The sequence below is a fragment of the Lineus longissimus genome, chromosome 13 (genome assembly GCF_910592395.1).
Source record: "Lineus longissimus chromosome 13, tnLinLong1.2, whole genome shotgun sequence".
Lineage (NCBI taxonomy): Eukaryota > Metazoa > Nemertea > Pilidiophora > Heteronemertea > Lineidae > Lineus > Lineus longissimus.
This window is the reverse complement of record NC_088320.1, coordinates 775,820-788,772: the sequence shown is the minus strand read 5'-3', so window position 1 is coordinate 788,772 and position 12,953 is coordinate 775,820. Positions and strand designations below refer to the sequence as shown.

At 39.7% G+C, this 12,953-nt stretch overlaps 1 protein-coding gene across 2 annotated transcripts in view; it reads left to right on the top strand.

Annotated features, from left to right (window-relative positions):
* Positions 1 to 12,457, top strand: part of LOC135498266 (zinc finger E-box-binding homeobox 1-like) — a 137,778-nt gene extending 125,321 nt beyond the window's left edge. For both annotated transcript variants that reach the window (XM_064788491.1, XM_064788492.1), the window contains 5 exons: positions 354 to 584; positions 1,236 to 1,391; positions 1,781 to 4,392; positions 4,659 to 4,845; positions 5,196 to 12,457. In XM_064788491.1, the coding sequence (XP_064644561.1) occupies positions 354 to 584; positions 1,236 to 1,391; positions 1,781 to 4,392; positions 4,659 to 4,845; positions 5,196 to 5,440 (3,431 nt within the window). In that variant the 3' untranslated portion in view covers positions 5,441 to 12,457. The remainder of the gene's footprint in view (positions 1 to 353; positions 585 to 1,235; positions 1,392 to 1,780; positions 4,393 to 4,658; positions 4,846 to 5,195) is intronic.
* Positions 12,458 to 12,953: the final 496 nt, after the last annotated feature.

The window sequence follows — 12,953 nt, the reverse complement described above, 5'->3', positions numbered from 1 at the left end:
TTAATATGCGCAGAGGCAAACTTTGGGGTTCAGATGATCAAGGTTTATAACTGCAGAGAAGAAAAAACCTGTCTGGTGAAGTAACTGTTCTGGGGAGGACTGAGTGAGTGTGTAGACGGATAAAGGATAATAATAATCGCAACATCTTGTTACACCCCAAAAATGGGTGGCGCCACCTATGCAAAAAGTTTTGTTCACATACATCCAAGAAAAAGATAACTTATATATCTAAACCATGCTGTTTAATGGTTATGATTTTTCATTTCTAATCATGGATCCAGTGTCCACTCCCCCTTATATTGGGAAGATGATTTTGCCCGTAGTCTTATGGAACTTTCTCTTGTATTTTGCAGTTGAGGAAGAAAACCTAAGCCTGGCCAAACGGGACGAAGGCCAGCTGTTTAAAGAGAGAATGAATGGTTTCCATGACGACAATGTCGGCAACAGTGGTCACCATAGCAACAGCGGTTCCATGAACGGTGACCTTGACACCAAGGCTGAGGGTGAGACGAGCATGGACACTGACGAAAAGGCGCTGGAAAAGGATGTTGATGTTGTGATGGAGGAGAATAAAGAATCAGATGGTATGTGGAAAATAATCCCTTTGAACCATAATAGTTACTCACAAGCCTTGGACTTTTTGGGCTTGAAGTTCATCTTTAATAAAACAAAGATACTTTAAGGCATTTTCAACATACCTTTGGATCTGCATAGTTTATGAGTAATGATGATAGAATCCTTCCAGATATTTTTCCCTATCTTTGATCCCAAACTTATTTTTGTGCAATTTTTGCTCTGTATAAAAAAGACAATATAATTATGCTGCCAAGGTCTGTGTTCTGATGTGAAATATGTTGACTATGTGAAGGTATTCCTTTTGAAAAGAAGAGTAATGATGAATTGGTACTCATCCGTGGTCAGTAATGAATAACATTGTAAATGTCAGTGCTGCTATCTACCGATGAATTCTCAAACTGAGTCGGCCTGTCTGTTTTCAACACTCACTGGTTGTAAATAGAATAATTAACTTTTAGAGTCAACCAATGATGTTGAAAATGATACAATCAGAAAGAACAGATCGTGTCGGTTCCAACAAATGGTCATTTTGATAGGTTCGACCTATTCTAGAAGATGAGACAAACTAGATCTATTTGATTCCGAGATCGTTAAATTTGAAAATTAAGTGGAAGATTTGTCATTTGGGTAAAGACTTCAATACCTGAATTCCATTTCAGCTTGCGAGCTAAAGTCTGATGAGCGCTTGCCGTCGCCGAGTCTGAGCGAGGAGGACAAGATTAAGGAGTTCATGAGTCGCAGTGACACAGCCGTCATCTTCCCAGAGCCCGTCAGTGATCAGGAGGATGTCGAACCGAGCGATCAGATGGACCATGGTTAGTATCATCTCCCCCTCCTCTAGCTGGCAGTGTCTGTGTCTTCCGGTGGTTACATGTGGGTCTGCTTGAACATTGTGATCTTGAGCATGTTACTTTACACCAACTGTCATGCCCTTTGAATGAGATCCTCAACTGAAAGTCCTTGTGTGGTGCCAAGGCGAGCAAATCATCCACGTGAGAACTGAAGTTGTTGTTGACGACGTCGCTGGTTGATTGACAACATGAGTCACTTGGCCAGTAACCGTAGTACCTTGGTACTTAACAAATACCCTCAGGAGATGCAGAAGAAGTGAGTTAAAAGCTGCCCTCGACCAGCTAAATTGCAGTGACACAGATTATGTCTCCCATATTTTGTGTCTCACCAAAACTTTTTTCTGTCATTTCAGATAATGCAAATGACGATAGCTTCCTGTTGAAGTGTCATCACTGTGATAAAGTCTTCCCTCGTCTCTACATCCTCCAAGATCACATGCGCACATTCCATGGGAACGCAATCGATCGAAACACGTGTCCAAAGTGCAACGAGAAATTCACCAACAAAGTCTTATTGGACAAACACATGGCGCTACACTCGATCACGTCACAATCGTGCAAAGTCTGCCATAAAACGTTTGCGAATATCTACCGATTACAACGTCACATGATCAGTCACGATGAGAGTTCCGACCTTCGTAAATTCAAATGTCCGGAATGCGGAAAGGCATTCAAATTCAAACATCATTTGAAAGAGCACGTCCGGATTCACTCGGGTGAAAAGCCGTTCCAATGTTCGCATTGTTTGAAGCGGTTCAGTCATTCAGGCTCATATTCATCTCATATGACGTCCAAGAAGTGCTGGCCGTGGGCGAAGAACATAGTGAATCGACGTCTCGGCGGGAAAGAGACAAGTCCGCAGAAATTAGAACAGGATTTGGACCATCACCCAGTGTCCTTTGCAAATCAATATGCAAATTTCCCGCGGCCCTTCATATCACAGTGTCCACCGTTACCACCCCATTTTGCTCCGCTGTTGAGCGGTATGCAGCCTTTCTTACCGTATGGCCCGTTCCCAAGTCACCTGTTAGCTCCCATGATGCACGGTTTGCCGAGTCCGATTCCCTGCCTGCCGCCAAATTTTGGCAAGATCCATCCGTTTATGAATGATTTTGAGAAGACAAAGGAGAAGATGGGATTTGAGAAGCATAGCGTGCAGTCGCTACTTGGGTTGAAGGAGAGGGACCTGGATCATGAGGAGAAGATCAAAGAGATCAAGGATGAGGATGATGGGAGCCAATCAGATACCGGCAAAGAAGACCTGGATGACATAGATGGCAATGCGCAGAAGTCGAGACGGAATTCTGTCGATGCTCACAGTGTTGTGAATGAAGAGAAAAAAGATCGCGGATTAGAAGTCGAGGATGTGTCAGATGCAAGGGATTCTGGGAATGATTTAGACTCAGTTAAGCGAATTCTTGAGATTGTTGAAAGGACGGTCACAAAACAGAAGGAACATCAAACGAAAGATGAGAAGCGCGAAATCAGTAAATTGAACGGTGTTTCACTCTCAAATGGTGAAGGTGAGAATGTGTTAAGTCAGGACTCAGGCAACGACAGTGAGGACACGAAACTTGCTGAGTGTATCTGTAGTTACTGTGATGAAAAATTTGACAGCGCGGTCAAACTACATCAGCATGAACGCTACTTGTGCACAAAAAATAGCAGTATTTTAGAAATGAAAAACAATTGGTTGAAAGCAGAACCAACGAGAAAGGGGGAGTCTATAGGCAGCAAACTTGACCTTGAGGAAGAGGAGGGGAAGGGGCAGAACTTTGACTTGATGTGCCGGTTTTGTGACATCGTATTCAAGAGTGCAGTTGACCTGCACCAGCATGAGCGGTATCTGTGTAAAAATAACACTGACATTCCTGTAAGTAAAGAGAAAATGGCTGACGAAAAGGAGGAGCGCGAGAATGTTGTCAATGACGATGGACAACGAAATAGCTCAGATGAGGATGATTCTGAAAATGAGGAAAAAGATGGCGGTGAGAAAATCAAATGTCGTGTTCGATCGCTGATCAGCGAGGAACAGTTACGGGTTTTGAAGTCTATGTACGAAATCAATCCTCGGCCACGCAAGTATGAACTGATTCGTATCGGTAATGAAATTGGCTTCCCAAAACGTGTTGTACAAGTATGGTTCCAGAACATGCGAGCACGCGACAGAAAGCGCGGCAAGGAGGTTCCGTACTTTCCAAATATGGCACGTTCCCGTCGGCCCGAGGACATGGCCTCGCCTGAGAGCTTAGACTTTGCGCAAAAATCATCGCCATTCATTCCCATGATCCCGCAGCATTTCAACGGTGCTCAGTCAGCGAGTTCGCTTGTCATTCCGCAGATCCCACCTCCTCCTCATGCACATAGCTTTAACCCCGTATTCATGAACTCGATCAGACCGACCGTCACGCCACCAAAGATCCCATCATCGTCACAGGCTGAACCATTAGACTTGTCCGTCACGAAGCGTTCATCGCCGTCACCGGCACATTGCAGCAGCAAGTCACCCTCTCTCAACGGGAGCTGTGGTTTGGAGAGCGTTCTCAACTTGAGCATCAAGAAAGAGTCGCCTTCGATGTCGCTCAGTGAAGCAGAACATCGATACATTCTCAAAAACCCCACAATGTTTCCCTCGATGCATTCACCTTTGTCGAACACGGAAAGTCGTGGTTTCATCTACAATAAGACTCTAGAAAACGGACTTCATAATTCCATCGACAGGAACGGAAACCTGTGCTCGAACTCTAAACTGTCACCATTCGATTCACGCATTCCTAATGTCAACAGTCACGGCAGCCAACACACCACGGATGAGTCCAGTTGTGATAATAGTGTCGATGGTCACCCACTAGAGGGCAGCTTGAACTCATCTCCCGGGAGCTTCTCCGATTCTGTCTTCAGTCATTCCACGAATCATTCCTTTGATGAATTTGGCAAGTTTTCAAGAGAGAAAATGATGAGAATGGTAGGTGTGATTGACAAACTTACAATCTTCCAATCTTTCCTAACATCTGCATGTACTCACTACTTGTAGTCTTTAAGGTAACCATATAATTGTTAAGCCAGTTGACACAAAAAGCAAGGCAGCAAAACTGAATTGATCATTGTTGTGTGGTTTGGTTTGAAATCATTTCTTGGTTCAGTCTTCAAAGTTTGTCTAGCCTCGAGCTCAGTTAGGACAGAGATTGGGTAATGTACTCGTTTACAAATCAAGATCAATCTTTCCTTCAGGACCACCGAGAGTACTCGCCAGACTTCCTCGATGGTCTGATGGATGAGGATGGCCCCGGAGGCAAGAAGCGCCGATCGTGGAAACATCATAAGGTCGACGAAGGGGAAGGCATGTACGCATGTGACCAGTGTGAGAAGATGTTTAGTAAGCAGAGTTCGCTCGCTAGACACAAGTACGAACATTCCGGTAAGTTGTTGGACAGCTCGCAAGTTATCTCACTACGCGAAAGTTGTGTCACTGAGAGCGAGTTGTCATCCAGCATAGCGGGAGCCGGGCAACCGGTGGTTAACGTGTCAGTCAGCTCAAGAAACGGCTAAGGCTGCTGTCTTATCAAGAATAAACTTCACTTCAACAAGATGGATGGGCCCATCTAAAATGGCCAAGTTAAGCCCGAAGTGAGTGTTATGGTATTGGATGACAGCAGGGTGGCAAAGTCAGAAAGCCTCTGTGATCTGTTGTTTGTGGACGCGATCTACTTTTGCCTTTGACATCTGTCTATCTGCTTGTCTGTTTACGTTTTTACTTCTCTCTTCCAGGAGCTCGGCCGTTCGCCTGTGACATCTGCAGCAAGGCCTTCAAACACAAACACCACCTGACCGAACACAAACGACTCCATTCCGGTGAGAAACCATTCATGTGCAAGAAATGTGGAAAACGTTTCAGCCATTCCGGGTCGTACAGCCAGCACATGAACCACAGATACAAGTATTGTAAGCCGACAAACGGGAAAATGGATGACGACACTGAGTCTGAAACCACTGATATAGCTATGATGGTATAGGGGGCACTGCACAGAAAGACTGGTCAGAACTGTGGGTCACATGGTCTTGCTGTTGATGAAAAGACCTTCCATTTCCAGGTTGACTAACATTTGTGTCACAGATTTAGGAGTTGATAGTTTTACCAGTACATTCCAAACATATGGTATAAACAATGGGTCACAAACATATTCAGCTGTCAAATAATTTGCAAGTGTGTCTGTCATAAGTAGGGGGTGAATTGGATATCAGCCGGGGCAGTATAAGGCGATCTTTCTCTTCCAATCAGTGAAGTGAGGCATTCCGAAAACTTTTCTAAAAAGTTTGAGATTTTTATCATCTGATTATCTTTATCCGAGTTTAAGCAGTGTCTTTGTGTCATTTCTACATACTCTGGAAACCAAGATTAGTTGATTATCATCATGTGTTGCTGGGAACACTCAGACACTCTGTAGAAAAGAGATTTTTGAGAATTTAGAACTATGTGTTTACTATTCTATGTGATTTTCCATATACATGAATGTTGGGTGTTCATTTCATGTGTATGTTTCATTAGTATGATGTATGTGTTTAGATGCAGAATCTATGTGTATGTATTCAGAAACTGCATTCAGTTTGTGATTTTGAGACTTGAAAATGTTGGCATCCTGCAGACGATTGTCTGTACAATCCCTAATCAAGGGGTCAGCATCAAAATGATGAGAAATGAATTGGAATTTTACAGTTGTTTTACTGAGATAAGTCTATACAATATTTATGCAACAAGTTTGATCTTGAACATATCCATCAAAACAATAACCCCTAATGTTTTTTTGGAGGAAAAAAGTATAGTGGCAAAAGAATATGCTTCCTTTTCTGGAGTGCCAAGGATAAATTTAAATCCAAACATCAAGTAGGCCTATAGTCTTTTATGCATGATTAAAATGTAAATGTACCAATTTTACTATCGCGGGTGTGTTCTTTTTATGATCGAATATGCATTTCGTGTTTTTCTTTACAATGTTAGTGCACAACCATGATGATCAATGAAATTAATGAAACTCTTTTTTACTCAAGAATAACGGCCATTGTGAACTTAGTAGTTATGTTTCAACTCAAAGTGTGAAGAAATTCAATATTCTTAACTGTTGGTCAGTGCTTAGACGACAATTGGCGCCTATTCGCACTGCAGTGATACACAGAAAGAGGGAAAAACAACTTCCTTTTTAGGAAAAAGTCAGTCAGTTGAAACAGATTTATTGAGTCGCATTGGTTCAAATTCTTAGCTGTTCACTTGTTGAGATATGCAAATTGTAGATAGGTCAAAGGTCAGAGTCATGAATAATGCATGCAAGACGTTTGCTCATGTACTAGCGAAGAGGCAGTGCATTTAATAGCATAAACCCTGAGTGCAATCCTTGAATGTAGCCAGAACCTTAGTATTTTTTTATTACAGTTTATCGTTTATTTGACAGTTCTAGGCCTACTCATTTTGTTTATTTATACCTCAGCTCAATCCTAATCATTACTAGAAAGTATTTGCATGATGTTGAGAAGCACCTACTGTCAGTTTACAAGGTCAAACTCTTTAAAGGGAGGATATAGACAGGAGATAATGGGTCAAATTGGTAGTCTTCGTGTGACTAAATCTGACCTACCTCGCTCCTGCCTTAAATCTCTCTTTGAAATTTTATGATCCCATTTTTTGTCTTCCTCAGTTTTTGCTCATGTGAATGAATGACTCATTTTTTTGTGCTTCCAGTGTAAAAGGTGGTGGTGCCTCCGAAGTGTTCGATAGAGAACATTTATGATAAAACAATTAAGCAATGGAATTTGGTTTTTCGATGTTGCTCCAATTGGAAAATTATAGTGAAAAAATGATCATCTGTAAAATTTGAGATTTAGAAGTATTTATATTCACGGTGCAATTTCTCTTTTATTCAATTCAGATGGCGCATTTAAGTCATTTGAAGGAGATTCTCGAAAAAACAGTGCAATATTTGATATAGGTCTGACGGTCTTTGCAATCTGGAGATGGAATCTCAATGAAGTTTAGACAGTTAAATTTTGTCGGTGTTCAGAATGTTGATTACTATATATGTATCTTTTCATGCTTCCAGTTCAATACGTGTGTAGGTAACAAACCAGTATTCAAGCGATCTTCCAAAAAATCATGACAATTAATTTATGCTTTGACCCCGGGTACCTCGGTCTGATATTTGAAGTGAAATACCTAGTCTTTTTGAGGTTTGTCTTGGTCAGGGCCCTCTGAAAGCTCCACTCAGGACTGCCTCTATAACCTTATGAAAACATTAATGTTTTAGAATTTAAGAATCAAAAGTGATGATCGATTGACTTTCAAGATGGCGACATCGGCTCTGATGCTTATTAGGCCTTGGTACTTGGGGATTAAAAGCTTTGAAATGGCTCATTTTGACTTTGAATGAGAGATGATGAGTGCTGAAAAACTCATTGAGAACTTTGTAATAGTCTTGAAAGTAACTTTGAAGCTCATTAATGCTCAGTGTAAAACCATAATTCCTTGACAGAAGAACATAGAAGCATTTTGGTGGATGACTTGAAATTCGTTGAAAATGCTTGAGTTTTTTCCCAAGGTCGTCCTCTCTCATTGAAAGTTACAATTATCATTGTGCTTCCATTGAATTCAAGCTGACAACATTCGTAGTTCTTCCAAATTATCGTGTATTATAGTAAGTTACTCAAGTGTAAATCATTTTTAGACAGTATTTATATTGCAATTAATGTTATTAGATGTAGGATATACCTTTTTTGATTATGAGTTTGCATTGAGGTGCAATCAGTCATCACATGGACTACAATCAATGATTGGTGTGACCATTAACCTATGAAACTACTGGTTTTACTCGCAGACGACTTAAATCTTTTTCTCGCTCATCGTTGCAATGATTATCGCAGGTTGCAGCTATAAATGTTGCTTGTTTGCCAACGAAGTGCAACCATGAAGATATCCCTCAGTAAAACGCGAATGCTTTCATCACTTCTCAGCACATACACTCATGCATAGATACTCCAGTTATGGTGTTTTATTCAAAAGTTCTAGTCAATTGTAATCTCAGGTGGGATAAAAACTGGTGGAGACGGGCATCCTTACAGAGAGGGGCATTGCCCATCACTTGACAGAAACGACTGACTCAGACAAGGAAAGGTTTATCGCTCGACTGACATCCTATATTGAGTTGCCAGAGTCCGTCTGAATCTCGTTAGCAAAAGATGAGTTCCTCTAGTCAACGCATGTACAGATTCAAAAAAACCCTTTTAAAATCTTTGGTCAGGTTTCGGGGCTTTTTCTTCATGCTTGATGGTCTCTTGGTGGAGGTAGTCTTTCTTTCCTATGCATGGGTGCATGATGAAATACTATTGGATATAATACACCCCATTTTCTTTAAAAGACGACATAAATTCTATGAAACTGAAATGATTTGAATATATATTTCTAGTTTTGGTGCTACACGGTAAAATCAAGCGTTGCCATGGCAACTAGTAGTTTAGTTTCTTAATTATTGAACCAAGTCATTCTGGGAAATTGTGCAATTTGAATATTCAAATGTAGCCATTTTTGTATTGAGCCATAATATTTATCATGTAACGTTTACTTTGGTTGCCACGATAAATCACCATGGCAACCAGAAAAGGCCAATCACAGTGCAATGACTTTTGCATGATACGAGTAGTTAGTATGCCATGTATTCTATAATATGTATTTTGTTGCCGTGGAATCATGTTTCCATGGTAACCAGTGAAATGAAGGCCAATCAGCTGTGCAATTATTCTTTGGATAGTATTCGATTTTAGAATGCCATTTTTGTTTTTAGTTGTTTTCATGTAACCATGGTAACCACATCAGTTTCCATGGTTACCAAGCAAAATAGTCTGTGCAGTGGAGCAATGAATCTCACTTTTTCTAGGGAAAAATTCCTTCTGTGCATTTGTTTTTTAGGAATCAATTTGTCAGCCTATGCACAGAATTATCTTGTTTCAGTGGGTGAAAAACTTGCAGCAATCGACAAACAAAATTAAAACTTGCTTGTAGAATATCTAGGACTTATCTGTGTAAAATTGAATGTTGTGTTCTTTAGTTCATGTCGTTGAGAGTATCTCCCATAAAATGTAATCACTGTGAATTAACTTTGTTGCACTTAATGATCTATAATCAAACTAAAAGGTGGCAAAATTCTGTCTTTTAGATCTGTTTCTTTGAATTGATTTTCAGTAATTGGAAATCTTCCATGAGATTTAGATTTGAATAGAAAAGCTCCACACCTGTCATTTAGTTAGTCACTTGCTTTCCCTGTCATTGGGATAGTTGTTCATGTTGATTAATTGTTCTTTGTTATATGATTGACAGGTTGATTCATTTGATTGACACATCACTAATTGACCAATTAAGGTTTCTCTGATTTGATTCGTTGATTGAGAATTAAGTATCCATTTATGCAGCATTGATATTATGTAAATTTTGGCAATCACTTGTGTAAAGTTCTAGATCATTTGAATTTCTCCTTGTATATTTTCAACCTCTGTCCTTGGAAGCCGCTTTCGACTTTAGAAAAGGCAAATGCTATGTGAAATCAACAAATACTTGCCTGAATTCAAGCATGATTTATCTGCAGAACCATTTTGTAAAGTCAAAACCTGCTTTTAGTCAAGTCTTCGATGTTCATATGTACAAAGTTAATCTCTAGGTGCAATTCGTCACTGATCATAGGATTGTAGATATTGGTGTTTAGACCTAATGCCCTTGAATGTCCAGTGTAATGTGATGGTGGTAACCATAGTAACCCATGGTTTCTTATTTGTTCTTCTATTATTCAGATTCTATGTGTATATTGCCCGTTTAAGTGGACAAAAGCCAAGTTGCTTGTTTTTAGCCATGGTCTGTGCAAGTAGTGCCACTCTCTTAATTGTAAAGTTAGTCTGTCTCGCATATTATGTTCGTCACATCGTTTGGCTGCAAACAAGAGCACTAGGCATGCGCCGTTCGTAAAAAAGTTTGATATTGTAACTGAATTTGAACATTTTCAATTGCGGATAAACGTACTGAATTAAAACTTCAGCATTGCTGTTGTGTAGACTGATCTACAAATACTATACATGCCAAGTTTCAGCAAATTTGTATGCATACTGCACTATCATTGTGTATAATTGGATTTCTATTTTGATTTACTGGACAACGATTAATTACGAACGACGTATGCCTTTAAAGTTGAGGTGGAGACGGTTTGGAGCTCCAGATGTGCACATAAAGATGCTATAATGAGTTTTGTCCACACTTCTATTAGCTATTTTTCTGCTTGACCGTTCCAGTAGTCAGTTCAGGGTCCAGGCATTATAGGTGGCAGTGTTCATGTCAGGGGGCCTTAAAGTTACCATTTGAGGCAAGACCGGTCAAAATCTTTTCCAGAATGATTTAGTTGCCATTTCACAATTCATTTAGATTCCAATGCGAAACAAGATTATTGTCTTCGAGAATTGACCTTGGGTGAGTTCTGTGTCTTGTCTCAAACTAGTTATGCCTTTCCCTGGCCATGATGATTGCCACCTTAATTGAGGATCAAGCTTTGCACAAGCGACATCTTTAGAAGTTTGACAGTATTTTAAGTCCTGATGTCAGTATTAGTGTATAGCCAACCAAGTCCCCAGGCATAGCCAGGCTGCAAGCAAGAGAAATACTCATTGCTTGTGCAGCTGGACATGACCTGGGTTTGGGTTGGATAGATGGATGCATGTATAGGTATTTTGACATATATTGTCGATTTTTGCACTAGCTGTTATTCCTGGGATTGTAAGATACAAGTATGGCTTTAGCTGAATATTCTCAAGCAATTCTCATTCAAATTTTTGATCTGTGCTCACTATCGAAATGTTTGCGGGTTTCTGAAATGTTCTTGGCATGTCTTCTTATGTGTACATTTTGCCAAAACTATTGCCATTTCAAAGGGCATTTTATAATCGAGAAGTAATAAGGTACTGGGACCAATTCCATGTATCTGATTGGTTCATTCAAAGATCATGACACCACATCACCTCATTAGCATATGTAAATAAGCATAAACATGTAAATTATGCGTACTCATTATCAAGGAACCAATCAGAAGGTATGATTACTTAATTATTCAGAATGGATTGATGGAATAGGCCTACTTATGATGTTTTTTCTCTCATTTTAAACATATGTCACAAATCTAGTAATCATATTCCAGCAATTTTCCGAAACGCCCTGTGTAAGCAGTATTATGCAATATCTGTGCATTCTATGATATTGCGATAAACAGAGGGGGTTCTGGGAAGGTTTCAGTAGAGATTCACTTCGATTTCTAAGATTGTGCGGATAAAAACTTTTCAAATGTGTTAGGAGATGTAATGATTAGAAGAATGTAATTGAGATTTATGCAAATTTGAATGTGAAACTTATGGGATTCATTTTAACTGTTATTAAGAATTCATTACATTTCGATGTTTCCTGCTATATCTTTGGCTATCATTGTAAGTAAGCAGTTTTAATCTACAAATGTTACTTGTTTCAGCTCAAGTTTGACCACTTAGGCAGTGCTTTACTAAAGGGACAGATTGAAAGCTAAATCACTGTCCGGATGGGTCCAGCTTTGGTTGAAATAAGCCATTTGCCTCTTGATCGGTTTTACAATAGATCTTGAACGTAATGGGTTTTATGGCAAAATTTCTGCACAGGCATTTTACTTTGCTCCAAACTAGATGTACAATTCTTGTCTGTTATTTTGTCAATCAAAATAAGGAAACTCGAACATAGTGTACTAGCAAGCAATGACGTGTATAAACTCTTATGTACCTTTTCAATGGTTACATTCTCCAATAGCTTAAACTATCTACCAAAGTATTTTAAGGTAATAAACTATTTACTCTGATGGTAATTAGCATTAGTATGGTAATTAGTGTTAATTACCACAATAAGCAATAAAGGCTATCATTACTGACGTTGCATTAATCCACTATACTCAACACTTCGATATTTCATAAAATGAAAATAAATCTGATTTGTTAAATTTCTGTATTAGAGTTATTTGTGATCATGTTTCAAAGTTACTCATTCATTTGAGTTGGTTCGGTTATTTCTCATTAGAGGGCTATGATAGGACTCAATAAGTCCTTCTGAGACGATTTAAAGGACCACAATATACATCTTGCTATGACCCAACTCGCATCACAAATCAGCTAAGGCGGTTTCGTTAGCGATAAATCAATTATTATGTATCCAGATTTCGAAGATTTTGTCTTTGTGAGTTTCAAGACCAAGAGACACAAAATGACTCCCCCTTACACGTTTCCCAAACCCCCAATGCACTGGCTAAACATGTCAGAAGGACAGGGGGTTTGGGAGACCCCCTAATGCACTGGCTAAAACGTATCGGAAGGACGGGGTTGTGGGGGTGGGGGGGAGGGGGTGCTCCCCCATGTCAAACAGCTGAGTGAGTTCACTAGAGCTTGCAAATTACATAGTATAAAAACTAAATACATATATGTGTATATACATATATATAA